Here is a 20,351-nt window from a genome sequence, read left to right as displayed (position 1 = left end):
GCTGAGAAATTGTTACTATGACTGTAGAACTCTGAACACCCAGAATGGAATTATTCCCTCTTTATTTGTGTGCTCCACTCTGTCTTCTCAGCGGCAAAAAGATGGACTTCACAGTCAATGCAAATGACTGTCTCTAATGTAAAATTCATCATGAATTAATGCAGACATGTAATACAAATCTGGTGAACTTCACACTCTAAAGGTATATGTCTTTTTTCTATTGATTTCTTTTGATGGAATATACATGCATCAGTCAGAATAAGCAGAGAACAAAGGAGGTAGGAGAGGAGTGTGTCATGGAGGAAGGCATGGGGAAAGGAAGCAGATGTAGGAGGAGAATAAGGAACTACAGCTGCAAAGAAATAGTCTTCTCAGAACGCACAGAAGAGATTGTACACAGAGAGGGCTGGATTGTGCAAGGGAAGAGAAAGGGAGATGGAAATGGAAAGAAGAGAAAACATAGCCGATGGAAACTTTCAAAATGTAAATATGTGAAAAAGGAGAATTGAAGCTCGATGATAGAATGAGAAGGGATGATTTTCGCTATTATGCAGAAATGGAGCATGGTGAGAGCTCTGAATAGAAAAGATTACATTATGCATAACAAGGTTTGATACATTTTTAAACTAAATTTAATCTTAAAAATTATTTTATAGAATAAGTAGGGGGATGAGAACTCTTTTCTCCTCACAGAAGAACAAAGAACTTCGCTGGTATGAAACCTCTGTTCCTAGAAAGCAATCAATATAGGGTATGGTATCAGCAACTGGTTTCCTTGGAGTGATACCACATTCACATTGCACCCTATGAAAGCGGGACATTTGCTTTTTTACATTTTCAATGTAAAATGCAAAAGGTCTTAAGGAAACAGCTATTTTTACCGAGCAGATAGCTAGAGATATTTTGATGATAAAGGGCAAAGCTATTGTAGTAGCAGTCAGGAAAGAGGAGCAGGGTGGAGACTTTGCAGGAAGGGAACTTTGAGAAGGATGCATCAGCAGCAAATGGGAAACGGAGGCAGAATCTCACTCACAGACTTCACAGGATGAAGTTTTTCTCCAAAAGGAGCTGTTTTGATAAGATGGGAGGATTGGCTCATTGTTCTTAAGACACGGTACTTGGTACCGTGAACTACATGCAAGCATAAAGCAAAGGCATTTTGATACAATAGCTCTATACTTCCAGCTTAGAGTGTTGATGATGACTGTGCAAGTAACTCTGGTTTTGCTCTTGGATTTATGAAGTCATCAGACAACAACCATCAAAGTCATGCCAATAACCTAATTGCTTGTTCTGTATTTATCCAACAAACAACTGGAAGCAGAATTATATTCCAGACATTTCAGTCTACAACCCAGTCCTTTCTGATTAGGAAATCCAACAGAACATAAAGCCAACATATTTAAATATCCTCCAGAAAGTGAAACAGGAAATTAACGTCCCTCTTACTTCTTGATGTAGGAGCTATGTGCACTTAAAATATAATGGTAGTATGAAGAACTTACTATTTCTATGAACTTTCATGCAAACACAAAAAGGAATTTAGAAGTCACATTTGGAGTTAATGAAGATCTGCATAGTCCTGTAAATCAATGACTTGGGGCATTAGAACCACATGCTAAGTTTTTATTATCACTCTTTTTATTGATGCTGTTTAATATTAGTGCGGTAGTTTCTAGGAGTTTCACTCATGGATTTTTTTAATGTTGTTCAGCTAGGTGGTATTTAACAGCAAAGATGCAAACTTTCTTTGCTGGTTAAATGGGAATTTAGGCTGTTCACTGCCTGTGAATAGTGCTGATAGTGCCAGTGTTGTTTTTATGTGGCTGGTTCTCTTTTGTGGTATTTTTGTTGCACTCCCCTTTCATGCAAGGGCCTTTTGGTTTGCATAGTGGCTCATATATCCCTTTTGCAGCAGCTCAGTACCTGCAGAAAGCAGTGTGGTTGAAGTAAGCTGCAGTCAGTTATTTGAAACTACTGGACCAAGACTGACCGTCTTGGCTAGATTAGTGTGAAGTGTGGGTGCTAGTAATAAACACAGGGACTAATGCCACCAGAACAGGGTAGCTGAAAAGATGATTCACAGTTTTTGAGTTCTTTCCTGAGAGAAGCTGAGGCAGACATGAGTGGGCCATTATATTAGGAAGAAGAATTTTGTTTCTGCAGTTGAAGTGATGATCAGTGAAATTCTATGGCAAGAGTTCAAACTGTATATTTGCTTCTTTGCCAGGCATAGACAATGCATCAATATTTATGGAATTATGCAATCTTCTTGGAATCTGAAAAAACTGCCAAGGAACTGTTTTTCTCTCTGCAACTTGAAATATCTTTGCTGTTTTCTTCTTGACCAAAACAAAAACAGCAATTATATATCCTAAGATCCAGTTAGTGACCAAATTCTAGATTTTTTGAACAACCCAGAAATTCTGTAAAATAGAGAAAAGCTTCAGAGACTAATAGAATCAATTATATCCTTATATATTCATAAACTAGATTTGGATATGTTGCTTTCAAGGGAAATGTCAAAACATTTTCTCTTTAACAGAGTACTTCACAGCTTTGTGGAACTTACATATAGACAGAACTAAGAATTACAACTCAGATAATAGATGTCTATTTTCCTCTGTACAAGGATGGTTACGTAATTCTTGAGCTTTTTTATTATATAAACTGGGCCGTTTATCTTGTTAAGACATCAAAGGAATATACATTTGATGTGATAGTTTTTTTGAAAAACCATAATAAATTTTAAGGGAGCTCAATTTGTTTTCTTTTGTGTTTTTCATGTTATTCTATAAACTGAAAAAAAAATTACAAAATTAACTTTTATGCATTTTTATTCACTTTATAGCCCATTGTGGTTTGTTTAAACCAGTTGTTAAGGCTGTGGATCATCTGTGTAACAGCCAATTGCACTAAAATGAGGTCAGTGACTCAGCTAAATGCAGTGTTTTGTAAGCTGTAAAAGCAGGTATATCATGTCAAAGCTGACACAGGCCTCATCCTAAATCATATGGGAAATCTCAACTTTGCTGTAAAGCCTCATTAATTTCTGTGGAGACAAACACACCATTCTGTAGGTAAGACATGGGCTGCAGATGCTCTTTACCAATCCCTTTCACATAAGGTATATTGAATCTGTGATAAATTGACCTGCTAACAAATAGTCTGAGTCTTCAAACTGAGAAAGAGCTAATAAATGGTTGGTACACCAAAACATTTGGCCACTTATCAATTATTCTCAAATTTTCAAAATGTTATGGATCCATTTGTTTTCTGTCTAAACCTGCTGGACATTAAATTCATAGGAATGCCAAAAAAATCAGAACCATAAAATGTGGAAATATGTGAACAGTTTATTTTTGTCTATTGCACTCGGCTTCTCTTATACCAACTCTCTCTTCAGGCTGAATTTTTATGATTGAGAAACATTTTATGAAAACCAGCAGACTCTTTAAATATATAAACATAACTGCTATTGCTATAATATTGGAAATTCTGAAAAACATCCAATAGTAACTAGATCAACATGTCCAGTCATGCAAAGCATTTTATATAGAACTTTGGAAAAAAGTATGGAATCACTTGCTACAGGCATGCAGTTGGCCAGATTTGTTTTTTTTTAAATTCTGTTTAGCTAACAACCCACCCTGCATTGCACTGGCTTGGCAAGAAAACAGCGGACACATTGCATCTTGTAACCTGGCTGCATATAGCTCTAAAAGGAAAGGGCAGAGGAAATAAATTTGGCAACACTACACATGAATCTCAAGAAAGTACCCTAAAAGGTGTGGAGATATTTCATATTATTTAATAGTACCAGATTAGATATTGGGTCAAGCTGTTAAATTTAGGATCCTGAATTGTCTCCTTGTCCCAGAGATCCTGTCACAGCTCTTTGGGAGCTGTTGGATAAAAGTGCCTCGTGCCCAGTGCCTGGGCAGTGGGAGGGGAGGCTGGGGGCACAGATGAGTTTGTCCCCACTCGGTCCTTCCCAGCACTGTGGCAGAAGGCTTTGTACACCGTCAGTCTTAGGGACTTTTGTGTATCTCTGGAGTGAATGCCCCAAGAAAAGCCCTCTGGAGCAACTAGTGCTGTGCTCCATCTGCGAGGGCTGTCAGGAGCCCCCTGAGCATCCATGGGAGGTGCCTGGTGAGAGCCGGCTGCTGCATGAGCCCTGTGGAGCTGCTTGGGACCGTTTCCCTTTGTGTTTTGTGGAAATGACCCAGGCCACTGCTACTGCCTGAACTTACTTTTTTTTCTGTTTCCTTTTTTTTTTTTTTAATGCTGCTATCAGTGTTCTGTTGAATATTTGTCACAGCCAAACTAAAGCACTGTAAACATTTCTGCTCTTCCCCAGGGAGCTGAGGAAGATGCCGTCTGCGTCAATGGTGACAGGGAAGCAGGAGGGAGAGCCCCTTCCCTGGCAGATCCTGCCGCAGGCAGGCTGGCTGACCCCTGGGCTCCTCGGGACGCTTCGGGGCTGGTTGGTTCCTGTCCCTTATGCCTCACCGGGTGGGACAGCTCGTCCCTCATGTGGGGTTGGCACCTGAGGCCAAGGCCAGCTGGAGCAGGCGTGGGCTGTGAGGCAGTGACTAAGCTGGGGGAGCCCTGTAAGCGCTGACCTTGGAGTGTTGACTGCAGGGGAAATGAAGTCACTGCTGGGTGCTTGAGGCAGGACCTCTTAATGTTTGTGTGAAGCAAAATACTTCAGAGGTGACACTGCAGGAGACTTCGCTTTCATGAAGAAAGGTGTGTTTTCATAGCATAACAGAATTGTGGTAACTGTTAGTGAGCAGGGTGCACACAAAGTGCTGCCACATCCAAGGCAGAACCCAGGCCACACCAGGAAGGACAGGAGCAGGAGAAACCATAATTGCCAGCAAAAATGGAACAGGGATGTGTCCTGGCCTGCAGCCCCTCTGTACTCCTCACGTGTCCTCAGTTAACTCCGCAGCGCTGGCCCCTGCAGCATTTGTGGGATGGAAAATGGGATTTTCTTGGAAAATAAAGCAAGAGATGTCTCTGTCTTCTGGGTTTCTTCCACAATGCAAGTGAAATGGAAAGTGGGAAGTATCTGGCTGGACTGCCTGGAAGAGGGAGAGGGAGCACAGGAGGGGGGCTGGGACAAGGGCTGGATTTAGGAACAGGGAGGGAGGGAGGGAAATGGAGAGAAAGGGCTGCCAGCAGCTGCTGGCACTGCAAGAGAACAGGAAAGAGAGAAGATAAGAGGAGAGGAAGGCGGGGCGAAGGCAGAGGGGAACAAGAGTGATGGGTGCTGTGGTGGGGAAGGGCCATCTGAGACTCTCTAACGCTGTGCTTGTCACCTGATTAATGTGTTTTTAAAAAGCTGGGATGCCAGGAACACTGTCTGATAGGTGATCTAATGCAATTCCTATGACTTCACCCTGTGCTATTTGTGCTTCTTCCGGCCAGCAAGTGATCAAGCCTTTACTTGAATATCCCAGTGTCTAAACTAGTTTTGGGTTGCACATTTAGCAAATATATGTGGAAGACTCTGACAATGTTCTGTTGAGGTTTTTTCAGGGTCCTTTCATCAATGATGCTAACCCTTTCCATGGAGCAAAAGCAGATGCGCTGTTAGGAGCTTAGGACTCTGAAATAGTTTGTGCTCCTCACTGCTGCAGAGAAACTTACAGTTCAGCCAAACATAATGTAAAACTGCATCCCGTACTCAGGGAATAGACTGCTAAGGAGAGTGACTTTATCAGTAGATCCCAGCCCTATAAACAACTGGACACATCTTGAATGATATTTATTTATATCAAAACATCTGTCTCTTTTCAGTCTAGTCTACTGTGCAGAAAATGGTGGTGACTTGTTTGTGTAGTGCTTCATATCTCCAGTGATAAGCTTACTAAAATTAGAAGATACACAATAACTTAGTTTTTACACTGCTAAGTACTGCTAGGTTGAAATTCACAAGCTTGTGAAGAACTAATTTCGTGTCCTGATTTTAATCCTTGGTGGTATATTTCAATCCTAAAGACAAGTGCTTTTCACCAAAAGAAAGTCTTGTTTGTGAATGGTGTTTTTACTGCAAAAGAATAGCTAGACTGTTCTAGATATTAGTGTCCTGATTGCTACATGGAGCATCCTATTTTTGTGCCTTATTGTACTGGGGTTTGAATAGCAAGGTTTTGGTAGTGGGAGGGACTACCAGGGTGGCTTCTGCGAGAAGCTGCTAGAAACTTCCTCGATATCTGACAAAGCCAATTTCAGCTGGCTCCAACACAGACCTGCTGTTGACCAAGGCCAAGCTCATCAATGATGCTGGTAATGCCTCTGGGATAACAGATTTAGGGAGAGGAAAAAAACAACTGTGCAACTGCAGGCAGAGAGAGGACTGAGAATATGTGAGAGGAACAACCCTGCAGACACTCAGGTCACTGAAGAAGGAGAGGGAGGAGGTGCTCTAGACGCAAGATCAGAGATTGCCCTGTAGAATGTGATGAAGATCACATTGAGACAGGCAATCCCCTTGCAGTCCATGGAGATCCACCTTGAGGTATCCACCTGCAGCCCATGGAGGACCCATGCTGGAGCAGTCTGTTCCTGAAGGACTGCACCCTGCGGAAGGGACCCCCGCTGGAACAGTTTGTAAGGATCTGCAGCCTGTAGGAAGGACTCGCATTGAAGAAGTTCATGGAGGACTCACACTATTTTTGTGTGTTTGGGGTGTCTCTTTTCCATTTTTTCTTGCCAGAAGCTCATACTGCAGGATATTACATAGAGGAAGGCTTTTCTCTAGATGCCATTGTCCCTAGACACTATATAGGAAGATAGCGAGTGATAGGTAACCCAGGTGTTCCTTGGGATTCATTGGAGACATCAAATACCTTTCCACTTGCTTCTATATACAAGTTTCTCTGCCAGTCCTCCTATGGGCTGGATTATGTTGGACTAATAAGGCAATAAGGTATGATAAGGTTACATTTAATTTTCTAGAGCACAGTAATCTCTAGTACTGTTTAGGATTCTTAATTGTACTAGAGCTATTTCCTGTGTTGTCACATTAGGTTACTAGTTTATTTTTGTGAAAAATAACAACTGTATTTTATATTGCTGAGTAGTGTCCTATCTTACAACCACTGTATTTGCACTCTGTTTGCTGTAGATCGATGATTCCATTCTCCACTACTTTGGAAGCCACATGAGAAGAGCAGTTTTATATGCACCTCCTGCCCACCATGAGACCGACCGTCAGCTCTGTCAGCGCATCCTGGAAAAACACAGATATACAGTCACAGTCCTTGAAAACAGGAGACTAGTGGAAAACCCCAGGCATGAGGGCCCTTATCACAGTAAGACTAACTGGACTTAGTTAATTCATTTATTACTAAATGTGATCACTAAATACAGTATTTATTCAGCATTCTTTCACAAAGATAAAGCTTATAAAGTCCAATACAAGTAAGGATAGAAGCCAAATTCTAGCCCTTCTCAGTTGTGAAGCTAATTTTCCACAATTAGGTGATTCTTCTATTAGATATATCCTTCCTTAAAATAATGCAGCAGAGTAGTTTGTCATAGTCTTGACAACTAAATCACATCAGTTTGGTTTCTGATGACTTCTCATACCAACTTCATCAATATAACTGAGTGATTTTCAATAGTGCATTTTATAACAAAACACATACCTGTTACATTTAGTTCCTTTTCATTTTCTCTCTTAAAGAAAAGCTGTACCTACAAAAGTACTTTTTTCCTCTGGTAATGTTTTGATTGTTCTGTAAGCTTGTTAAAGAACATGATACAGAAGAAGTACATTTTCCATTTGCTGCAGAATCTGGGGTGCATTACTGTTGGTTCTTAGTTTCTGTTAAAAGTTGACCCACAGTTAAAACAGGCTACTGAAGAAGCCTGGTCTCCTGCACAAGGGACTATGGCTTTGTTGTGTACAGTTACACTGTGCTTGATAAAGGAGCTTTGGGCATGAGTTATATATACACTGACCATATTTAAGAGCTCTTGGACACCTTAGATGTATGAACTGAAACTGTGTTCTCTGTTTGGTTTTCTGTTGCAAGACAGTTTGGAAACTGGAAGACTTTGAGAAGTCACCATTCTATCAGATGGAAAATGGTGTGGTTGGGTATTTCTCATGCTAAAGGGAGTGCTGTTTGCATCATTCGGGCTTTCAACATTTCTGGGGTTGCCAGAGAGCTCAGTTTTGCTTTGAGTTTAACCAAACCGAGTAGTTTCATAGATGAAAACTATAATTACTTAGCATGCTCGAGGCTGCCCAAAATTCCATCACTAATTTCAAGTTTCTTTAAGAAACTTTCTTGAAAATGAGGTTCATTCAGTTTTCTTTGGCAGGCTGTACCAAGAAATAGTGAATGGTCTTCACCTCATTCTTATTTTAGTCTGGTAACATAGGCACACTTTAGCCACTCCTTGCCTTGAGTAGTTTCCATTGCAGTGACAAGACACAGCATGTCTGCAGGCTTTGCTAATGTTAGATGGGCTGCAGAGAAAAGATGGCATCTCTGGGGATCGTGTGCACCATCTCTGTGAAACACTTTTGTTTCAAATGGGGCTAAGGAAGCGGGTATGCCAAATTCAGTTGTGACCCATAAAAAAAAAGACTGTACTAGATTTTCTTACAATGATGAGTTCAGATTGAAGTTCTCCAATACAGGTTTTTGCACTGCAAACATTTCTTCTGCAGAAATCAGCTTAACTGTGGGTATTTATATTTATATACAGTATTTCCTGTAGTATTTTTCCAGTAATAAAAAAAAAAAAAACAAAACTGAAAAGATTTCAGGTATTTTCCAGGAACATCCTACAGCTTTCAGCAGATGTTGGATTACATAAAAAAGTCAAATGCTTGCCAATTTAAGGCAAAGAGTAAGACTATTAATTCCATTTCATGGCGACATAACTCTGCCTTTAACTGTTCCCTGTTATGTAAGTGCCTAGCTTTAAAGTTACGTTTTAAAAACAAGAAGTAAGTAAAAGAGCATGTCTGCATACCAAACCAATGATCTTTTCTTGCAGCTAAGCAAACTGTGTTCAAAGTTAATTTTTTTGCCAATAGATGATGGGGTTTACTGTTCTGGATGGGATAGTACTTCTTATTTTGGAGAAGGGTATTTTGGCCTATACTTTGGCATATTTTCCTAATAGGAGTGTAATAAGTTATTAAAAATATACTCCTTGAAGCCTCAGTTAAAAATATATAGGTAACGAACTGAGAAACATAGATTCTGAATGTTGTGAAAAATCTGTAAAAAGAATCATTCCTTCTTACTTGGTATTATTTAGCAGCTCTATCTGGTGCTTTTATTTTTGTTCAGTCTGTCTTACTCGTGTATCTTTCAAAGTACACTTAAATTTGAAAGGATTTTTTGTTTTGAATGGCTGAGGGCCAAGATTCTAGCTGAAGTCATATATGGAAAAAAATTCACCACAAAACATTCCTAACTTTTTTTGTGCTGGCCTGCTAAGAATTTTGGGACCAGTTCTGCTCCTGTTTGAAACCCAAATGTGACAGCTCTGCACACTGATCTTCCAGAAAGATCCTCCACACCTGGGCTGCAGCACTGTGTTGAGTTCATTGCTGCCAGAGAGAAACGGAGGAATAGTTTTCTTCAGTGGAAATTTTTCACTTCTTACAGACCAGCCAAAACATTTTGAGTTTTGGTAACTGGAAAACAGTTGGCCAGAAAGGAAAAGTATACTTTCTTTTTAGTCATGGCAGAGTCTGTGGGTTATGGGATTACTATGGTTATGGGATTACTATGAAAAATCCATACAGATGTGTTCTGCAGTAAAACATAAATTATTCAATCCTCTAATTTTTCACTGAAAAATAACTTTGTCAGTAAATTCTCAAGCAGCTTTGCCTGAACAAAAAGTATTTGTGCTTTCACCATTCCTTAGCAATCAAACCCACATGGAGGGAAAAGTCCATGGACTGATGGTATCTGTCCCTGCTCTGAGCTTTTTGAGACTTACTTTCTCAGCAGCCCTAAATGAGCCAGTTTTGCTATAAGTTTAACATGTCTCTTAGTCTGCTGCTGGCATGAAGATAGAGAGGTGGTACTGTATTAGTAGCAGATGATGGGATAGTCAGATTTTGCAGAGAACTGAGATTGCCACCTTGGGCAATCCATTTTAGCATGGTCAGTACCTCCAGTAAGTATCTGTGGTAAGAACGTTTTGAAGCAAGCAGTTCAAAAGAAGTTGCATAACAGCAGATGAGAAAGATATCAGGTTGTATTGGCCAGCATATCTACAAATGGTACAGTTGTTTTGTCTGCCAGCCAGGCAGAAGAAGGTGTCATTGGTGTGTGGCTCCTTCCTTCCGTCTGTGTCCTTTTTTAAAATGTGAACCTCTTCTCATAGAAGTGTAGCCTCTGGGACACATTCTGCCTTTGCCACAGCCTTGGAGGGTGTTGAAACCAGTGTCACAATCTCATGGAAAATAATAAAAGGATCAGAAGGAGTGAGAAAGCTCCACACCTCCAGGCTTTCTCCTGAGAGGTTTGCCATGCTGAGCTGTACAAACTACAGGGTTTCCTTCCCTCAGCATGGGGCAGAGCTGTGCTGCTGTATCAGAGAAGAGTGGGATTAGCCATCTGGCTTCAGAGCACCCTTAGATTCTCCCAGAGAGACAAATACTGGAGAAGAACTTGCCAAATATTTTCCAATGTCTTCTGCCTTCTTTGTTCTTCCAATCAGAGAAGCTCTCATCTGTTACCACAGTAAAAATTAACAAGATCTGTGGGTCCCTTCGGCTCTGTGATGCCCTGACAACATTTTCACAACAAACATTTTTTAAAAGGAAGGTTTTATCTCAGAATTTTTTTTCACTAAAATGCATTTCTGCCCTCCAAAAATAATGTTCCCTAGTTACTGTCTGCTGCCTGAACCCTTTATGAATTCTATACTTTGCCCAGATGATATCTTCAAAGAGAAATAAACTCCTTGTATCTTTCATTCTGCAGCCATCAGTTTTTCTGTCCTTTGCTCAATGTGCCTGCCTCATTAGTAACCCTCCTTAAAAGGCATTTCCTTCATTTCTCAATTCTTCACCTTTCCTAATAGTTAAGCAAATCTCAGCACACTGCAGACTCCAAAAAACATGTGCAGTTGTATGTTACAAATCCAACCAGGCAATTTTAGTTCATGCAGCAATAGCATGCAAAGTTCTGTTGTTACTGGTGCATCTTGGAATGGAAAAGATTCTGCATAACCTCAAATGATAGCCAGTTAGTTTGGCCATGGAATAAAACACACGTATTCAAGCTACTGGCAAACTGAGTGCAATGTAACATTATATGCTCCCTGCTGCCTTAGAATGTTAGTAATTTATTTGGTGGAAGTTTTTGCAATTGTATTGAGGGACTTTTAAAAAAGGAATCATAAACCATTTTCATAGTATTGATTTTACACAATAATTTCTTATTTTTAGAATACCAAGTTAAGTATTTAAATTTAACTATGGCTTCTGTTTGCAGTTTGAGTGACATCCATTGAAAATGAAATTTTAGCCATGCCATTAGAAAGATATCTACAGTACCTACATTGATTTGGATTGGGGTTTTTTTGTGATTTATTGTTCCATAAAATAAGTATTGAACCCAATTTAGCTTTGGTCGATATTTAGCTCTTCTGTCAATTTTCACTGAAATCAATACCAGTTTCATCACCTGACATTGTTGAGTGGAGATAGTACACTATTTATATCCTCAAATTTACATATATAGCAAAGAATATCAGTTCTGAAGGTTTTTTTTCAATTTTTTGGCTTTATAAATGCGCACTTAATGCTGTTCTATTTTCTGTCATGTTAAGAGCATGCTGTGTTTAAGTACTTGGCCGTGTTAACTAAGCCCTCGTTCCAGCAACTAACTGTGAGGACGATCTGGCTTTTTGCAGATGTGGGAGTGGTGCTTGGGTGGAGCTGCACCAGGAACAGGAAGGGATGAGTGAGACGACACCCATGGGAGCAAATCTGAGTGATCTTGGCCCTTCTTTTTGCGTGCTAGGTTCAAGAGATCTCTCTTATTTAAAGGAGCACTACTTACAGCAAGCAGTGAACAACTGTTCACTGATAAAGCAAACTGTATGTAGTCAGGCATAACTCATTTTGCTGTAAAATGGTGATTTGAGAATTGTGTTGTTAGGAAGGTATGGCCTCTGCTGCCTCCCTCCTTTGCTCTCTGTAGAGAGTTCTGTTGCTTCTTTGTACCCAGTGGTCACTCCCTGTAAAAGCAGCTGCTTGGGGAATGTCAGGGAGCAGGAGACTGCAGGAGCAGGCACAGGTGTTCATAGATGTGGAGTGATGCTAGCTACAAAGTTTTCTGTCTCCCTCTGACTGAAGAAGTATGACTAAAGAAAACTCTCCTTTGATTCTTCCAAAAAGCAATTTTCCAAGTCAGCCTTTATTGATTTTTCAGTTTGGTTTGTTGGGTATCCTTTGGAAAAATTACTTTTTAAAGAAAATCTACATTTTCCATGGGAAGACAGTGATTCTGTTCACTTTGATTCACAGTAGGAGTTAGGAGGCAGGGAAATGCTGCCACATCAGAGTTAGAGATGGAGGAACTTAGATAAAAACTGTATGAGTCACAGTAAGAACTAGGATGAAATGCATGATCTTTGCTGTATATCTTTATGTTACTCCTTTAGCATATTGTATCACCTCTAGTACTCCTCACTGTACATACTTTTGACCAGAGGCTAAATAGCAAAAGTATCAGCCTAATTGCTGACATCTGGGCCAGCAGCAAGGTAGGAACTTGCAGAAATGCTACTTCATAAGTGCAGCCAGTAATAGTTTCCTCAGGACTGCTAATTAGTGTAGAGAATAAACTACAGCCGTGGCTTTCAGAGGCCCTCAGGGCCATGTCTGGTGACTGTCAGACATTCGCTTTTCATTTTCCAAGATACAGTGTATCAGCAAAATAAGTGAAAATGAGAGAAGTTGGTAGATATAGGAGGACACAGTGATGCTCTTTCTTCAATGAGTGTGAAGGCTGGTATGTTTGAGTGAACAGAGATACTTGTTAACATAAAATATTAACAAAGTCTGGTGCTAAGAAAAAAAGAATGATCTGTTCATCATGCCTATAGTAAACAGTACTACAATAACAACAAAGTTGTTATTAGGAAAACTGTTTTGGGGATAAGGCTAGTGAAGTAATCAAATGGATCCCCTGGAGCTGTGGAGCATTTGATCTTAGACATCTTGAAATATTAGATAAAGAGGTTTTATTGGGTGTAGTGAGTCCCCTTGTGGGGTAACAAGATGATCTCACAGATTTCTGGAAGTCTATGACTAACTTTGAGCAATGAGGCAGACAAGAAACTGATTTTTAGAAAAACATGATTTCTAAAGCAAATGGAGCAATTTCAGGTATGATTCAGGTGTGGTGACTCAGGGCTTGGAGGATGTGTCCTCCAAATACATGTGTATCTTCAGTATGTAGTTTGTAGTGTCTTCTTAAAATGCAAAATATTCTCAAAAAATCAAAATCTATGAGAATGCATTCCTGACAGGAGGGGGAAAAATGGAAGGGAGCACAAAATCAGTGGTTTTTAGATACTAGCCAGCTGAAGTTTGAGAAGGTAGAAAGCAAATAACATATTTTGAACTAGGGATGGTTTTCATGGGACAGTATGTAAAAATCAGTACTCATAGAACCAAATTCCTTTCCTTAATGAGTGGTTTTCTGTTGAGTTAGAAATACATTAACAGAATTAGGTAACATTAGTTCTAACTTTCCTTTTTTTTAATTTTATTTTTAATTGCTCAGAATACACTTAGGAGGAGCCCTTACTTGCTGTTTGCTACAGCCTCAGACAAGTTTCCATGAAATCCAACTAACTTTAGCAAACAATTATAAAGACTAAAGGCCTCAAGGAAAATTGCTTATGTGTTCTGTAAACATCTGGTTGCCATTTTCAATTACAAGGACCAACCCACTGAAGGAAGCAGTTTAGTTTTTTTGGAACAGAAATGGGACACTGGGGTTTTTGTTCTTTTTCATGGTGGAGAGTAAAGGAAATGTCAGGAATAGAGAGGTCACTAGATGCTCAGCTTTTATAAATACAAAAGTCTCTGAGAAAATTAAAGTAAATTGGAATCAGGTTCTGAAAGTGTAAACAATCCTGTGGAGGTAAGGTTAAATAAGCAGAACTGGAGCTCTTAGCATGCCAGCAAAAGCACAAGATCATTCTATCATAAGTAAGTAATTTAAAATATTGTGCAAAATAATAATGCTGAGACTAGCCACAGAAGTATTTTGTGGGTTACCATACAAATACATATGTATCTTCAAATCTAGCAGATGTAAATTCTCTTCCCAAAATCATTTTGGTTAACTGCTGGTACAAATATATAACCAACAGTATACAAAACTGATTGGCTTTGTAATGCAAAATATGTGTTGTGTGAGTCCTGAGCAAAGTTTTGACAAGTAAAATAGAAGCATTCTTTTTGTATGTTGTTAAGCAAGGAGCTTCCTAAACAAGCTAAATAGGTAGAAATGTGGTCCTCAGAACACAGTGTGTTACAAGCATGTGACAAACAATGTTTGCTAAATTTGTTCTGCTTCCATAAAATTCAAGTTCATTTAGTTTTAGGAAGAAAATGCATACCAGAAACATACACTGTCTTGATCACTTTTTAATTTTGCTTTTAGCAATTAATTTCATGCCACAGACATCATTTCAGTACAACACATCTTGGCTTCTGACATACAGAGATGAATGCTGCTCTCTAATCTGATGCTGTGGTTTCTTGTTAGGAAATCTAAATGCATCATATATTTTTCTGAACAATATGTATTCTTCTTCCTAATTATTAGCAGAACATAGTCCTACTTTCTAGAAGAAGAGCACACAAACAATTTCTTTGTAGCACTAAAATATACACTCTGTAAGATTGTGCTAAATCTCCTGTTTCAGATGCACTCTTTTCCTTGAGAAAGAGAAATTCTTTATTTGTTCATAACAAAGTATAAGGACACAGAGGTCTGTAAGGTAAAATCAAAATATTGCATTTAGTCATAAATTTACCCAATGTATCATTCTTTGAATGTTCTTTTTAGTCTTATAAACAGAACATACAGTCCAGTAGAGAGTCGTATTTATGGGGCTGACCTAGAAATTCCAACAATTAAAATACTACGCACTGATTGCACAGTGAGCTAAAATTAAAACCTTACTGGAATAAATTATGTCATGCTAATAGACTCTGAAAAACACCAGTGTCCAGGCAGATCCACATGCTGGCCAAAGGAAAGCAGCAATGTGCAATTCCACTGAAATTAAATAAATACAAGGGATTTGTGTGTTGGTGTGCAAGCTTTATAATATGCAAATTATAACAAAAGTAACGCGCGAATCCTGTAAAAGAATTTGAGATAATGTTTCATAACTGTAACCTGTGGGATAAGAAGGTAACAGCACATAATTGCTTTTTCAAGTATTTTAAAAATGCTTCACTTTAGAAATGAATCCTGGCTCTGATAGGGTTCAAGCAGAGACTCTAGTTTATAAATACATATGTCTGTTCCTAAATGTCAGATAATTGTCTGCTAAAATAGGTGATGGGAGAATGACAGTAAGTCGAGCCAGAAGCCTGTCACAGTCCCGCCAGAGCACTCTCTCTAAGGGATTGTTGGGTAGGATTGCCCAGTGTTTTGGCTGCTGGAAGCTGTGCACCCTTTTTGATGTGCTCACTGGCTCTGTGCCCTGGTCAGCTGTGAGAAGTGTGCTGCTGCTTTTCATCACTGTGCTCCCATTTTAGGTAGAGGCATTATATACCACTGAAACAAAAACATTTTTTTTCTTTACTTTAGCTACCATGACTTTTATTGGTTCAGGCAGCAAAAAGCTTATACGCTATGTGGGCCTTCATTGTAATTTGCAGCCAGCCCACGCCATTCCTAGGTTCAGATTCCAACTTTCTCCAGCTGCATCCACTTTCAGCTGACAGCTCTTTTGAATGCTGCATCCCAAAACCACCCCAGACATCAAAAGTGCAGTAGCCACCCACGAGTTAGAACATGTTTCTGAAAATTTCACACAACATATTGTTGTTATGCTGGCTTATCTTACATCAAATAGGAATCTTTTTTTCATGAGGGGAGTGATTATTCTACCCTTCTGATGTTCATTGTACTCCATCAAAGTTGATTTTTCAATGTAATATTGAATATTCTTTTATTCAGCCCCTGAGTTTGTCCATTTGGAGGTAATCCTAGTTTGCACAGATGTCAAAAAGAATGGAAGCTTCTCTGACATATTTAGAGATTGGAACTATTTCTCAGTTTCAAGTTAGTCATAAGAGCTTTCAGATTTCTGGAAAAAATTATTTCATACAGAAAAATATTACTGAAAGTGACACCCACTCTTTGATTACAAAGGAAAAAAACCCACGTCATTAATTTCAATCATTTTTGGCAGGCATATTTCCTTACAAAAAAATGTCCATTTTTCACAACAGAAGGTCAAAATATGGAGGGGATTTGGATTAAAAACTGACAAAGGAATAGGATTTGAGCAACCTTAATGGGTAGCAAGATTAAAGAAGTATAGTATTAACATATTTCCTCAATGATGCCTCATATAAATAAAATATATTCAGACTCTAATAGAGGGAAGGACAGAAGAGCTTAGTGGTATGTGTTTTGGAAAGTTTGAACCAAATTGTTCAAGTCATAAAGTGTTTGTATAACAAGCTTATTGTTGTAATGACTTTATTTCTGACATTTGTGGTAATGCTTTCCGAAATAAATATTTAGCTATAAAAAGGAGTTTGTTTTAATTTATAGCAACCGCTAAAAGTGTGTACGTATATAGAATACACTGAGTTTTCTACTGTGTTGTTTAAATGCAAGATGAATCTAGCACAGCCACAGTTATTTTAGAGCTGACAGCTCAGTTGATCAGTTTATTGGGAAAGGACTATTAGTATAAAGTGGTAAAATTAGACAAGACCATTTTTTCTTGATTTGGAAGAAAACCACTGTTTGCTACAATTCATTATTTTTTTTACAAGATATAAAATAGAAAGCCTGTCATACTAAAACACTGTTAAACAGGCTGATAAACAAAGTAAGAACAAGATCTAGCTATTTTGGACCAAATCAAGAAGTAATTTTTTGTGTTTGGAGTTAAGCATTTAAATATTCCTTCCCCAGCTGGCTTTAGTAAGTCTCTCAAAAAACCTCGCTCACTCCAGTTTTCACAACCCCACTGAGGCCAGATGTCACTGGAACCTGTCTAGAAGTCAGTCTTTGATGAAAAATAATTGTGGTCATTTTTTGTAAAGAGTAGGCTGAAGACAAGGACTTTAAATACAGAGTCAGGCACATGTTAACCCTATTTTCACTTGAAGTGTAATGCTATGACTTTAGAAAAAGGTTGGAGGACTTTTGGAGAAAGCTCTAACAACAGAGAGAAGGAAGTATTCCAGAAAGTGCTAGCACAGAAGGTAATTGTAGACTAGTTATGTTGCCCTCTACGTGAAGTAGGAGAAGGCATTGGGTTTTTTACTTCTCTATGCAGCTCCATGACACATCTGATTTACGCCCCAGCCGTTACAGTACACATTTTTTGCAAATCTAATAATGTGAGGGTGTCTGTTGACCTTTAAAAGTGAGAGGTCTGATCCTAGGTCTCTTTAAGATGTTTGGAGGCATAATTTTAAGGTCTACTTTAGAGTCCATGTTCCATGGATGCTCTACGTGGTAGTCATAATGATATCCGTGTCACCAACTTTCACTACCCCATGGCGTGCCAGGTGAGTAGAGCTGAAAGGCAGAGTAGGGTGCTGCATAGAAAACAGTGTCTCTGGGTACAGTAGGAAGTCTCCATTACATTAGCCATGGCTTAATTATTGCATCACTATCTTCTGTGGTTTTGTCTAACTCATAAATAAAACGGATCAATTCCCTAGAGCTGAGGACAAGTGATGCAGTATGGCTCATGTCCACATATCTACACTCTGGTCCTGTCACTGAGGGTGGCCTGCTTTTCCCTGAGTTTTAGGAACTGTCACTGCCCTAGGCTGTCTCCTGGGGCATTGCATGGCCACCCAGGAGAAGAAAACAAACACAGCAGATGATTACAGATGAGTAGTTGACCCTTTGTCCTGACACTGTTTCGTTTAGCCATTGCCTTTATTCCCAAGCTTCTCTTTTTCAGTATTCTGATTGTTTCCTGTTTCTTGGGTGTTATGGATTCTGATACAATAATAAGGATTGGCATAGGCTGCCTGCATGCTGTAATTGCAGTGACCAAGGGCTGCCATTCGGACCTTAAAATATGTGTCTTTTTTTTTTTGCGTATGTGATCAAACATCATTCTTTTAACATTGTCATTTTTTACTGTAATTCATTGTAATTAGAATGAAACAGGACATTAAGACAAACCCATCTACTTCTTATCCTGACCTCCTCTATATCCGTAGAAAGGTAGAGGCTGTTTTCTCAGCTCTAGGACAGTTTAAAATCAATGATGAATTCTCATTAGTGCTGTCATTCAGAGGGTGGCTCAGCTCAGGTTCCTCATGTTCCGTTGCAAAGAGTGGGAGTGGTAGAAAGGTTGGGGTGAAACGCAGAATAGAAAGTATAACCAAGCTGGCAGTTTGGTTCCCTTGGCCAGAACTCCTCCTCCCCAGGAACTACTTTCCAATTGAATCTTCTTTCCAGTCTCCAGCTCTTTTGTTGCATGCACCTTTCTAAAAGCCCAAACTCTTCCTTGTAAAAGTAGCAGAATCAGCAGGTTTGGCAATAGTCTAGTGGGAAGGTTGCCTCAGCACCTCTTGTTCTTGTTGTTAACTCCTATGTACACACTTATCCAGTTAGGATGTGCTTCCAACTCCTCCTCAGGTCCACAAGGTGCTTTGGGGCTCCCGTTCACTCATCCTGATGGGCACTAGGACTGAGCGTCCCCTGGGAATCTTGGGGAGACCAGGGCAGAGGCTTGTATCTCTGTGACAGTGTTACTGGGGTTGCCCCACCCAGCCTTGTGCCTCTGTGTTCCTTCGTGTGTGTGCACGTGTGTGTGTGTGCATGTGCATAAGAGAAAAGAGTATTTTGTGGACAGATCCCCCTCCTGCAATGTCCCTGGGAGCAGCTGGAACAGGATGTTCTTTGGATTCCTCCACCTGCTGTGGTTTCTCTGGGCTCCCTTGGGCAGGTCTGTAGATGAGTTTTATGACAGAACCAGTTATCACAGCACTTTTATTCAGCAACTAAGACATGGGTCTGAAAACTGTAATTCATGTTACAGTAAAATAAGAGAGCTTCAGGTATAAATTTCTCTTTTTTTCCCCTCCTCCCTTGAAAAAAATGACTGGACTTTTAGTAAATGTTTCTGTAATAGAATTTTTGAATCTTGGTGATTCTGCATCTATTGACTCTCATAATTTTATATTCCTGCATCCAGCCAAGAGGAGTTTTCCCTGTCCTCAGTGTGTTCTTCATTGCTACGTGTGTTTGTTTCCCTTCTTTTGTTAATCTACTCTGTGAGTGAAAGGTATGACGTTTTTGAACTGCTACTTTTTTTCATGTTATCTGAAGTTTAAATAAAAAAACTTTATAAAATCAGTGGGAGATCAGTGAATATCAGACCAGAGCAGGCATATATGCACACAACCAGCACACAATTAGGTACTCAAAAGCTGTGACATCCATTTTTTCCAACTTTGATTTGACTCACTCGCTCATGATACATCCTTCCACTTCATGACTGTGTACTGCTTTTTCATATGACTTTGCCTCAGGGTGCACAGAACAGGGATACAAAGTTCTTTGCTGGATATAGTCCCAAGAGTTGTTAAAATAACTTGGATCACATAGCAGTGAGAGCTGTCCAAAGGCAGTTGTGTCAAGCAGAGACTTCTTACTTGGCACTGAGCAGGGTGGAGCTACTCTTCCCTCTCTGCTGACGCTTGGAGATCTGAGTGCCCTCTCTCTCATCACATGAAGCAGTGTGGTTTTCCTCCCTTAGTGGGATGCACATGTAAAAATCTGCTAATATTTTATTTATTTTCTTTGATTCATGCATGGTGCACTATCACCTCTCATGCTTAGCATTAGACCCTGCTACCAAGACAGGGAATCATTGCAAGTTTTTCAATGGCTATGGCAGATGAAGCATATGGACAATAACTTCCCTAACTATAGAGTTGCCCTCCCTATGATCCTTATCCCTCAACCTTATCCCCACATCTCAACAGCATGACTCTTCTCCTCCCCATGTCCACATTCTCTGTTTCCAGTTTTCACTTGATTCTTCATGCCAGTCTGCTCTCAGTAGCCTGTTTCTTTGGACAATTTCTTGGACAATTTCCTTCTCCA

The 20,351-nt window shown here is 39.6% G+C and overlaps 1 protein-coding gene across 3 annotated transcripts in view; it reads left to right on the top strand.

Moving 5' to 3' along the window:
• Positions 1-20,351, top strand: part of CPED1 (cadherin like and PC-esterase domain containing 1) — a 147,897-nt gene that overhangs the window by 5,576 nt on the left and 121,970 nt on the right. For all 3 annotated transcript variants that reach the window (XM_032687428.1, XM_032687427.1, XM_032687429.1), the window contains exon 3: positions 7,139-7,325. In XM_032687428.1, the coding sequence (XP_032543319.1) occupies positions 7,139-7,325 (187 nt within the window). The remainder of the gene's footprint in view (positions 1-7,138; positions 7,326-20,351) is intronic.

The sequence above is a fragment of the Chiroxiphia lanceolata genome, chromosome 5, assembly GCF_009829145.1.
Source record: "Chiroxiphia lanceolata isolate bChiLan1 chromosome 5, bChiLan1.pri, whole genome shotgun sequence".
Classification (NCBI taxonomy): Eukaryota; Metazoa; Chordata; class Aves; order Passeriformes; family Pipridae; genus Chiroxiphia; species Chiroxiphia lanceolata.
This window is presented reverse-complemented; position numbering and strand designations above follow the sequence as displayed.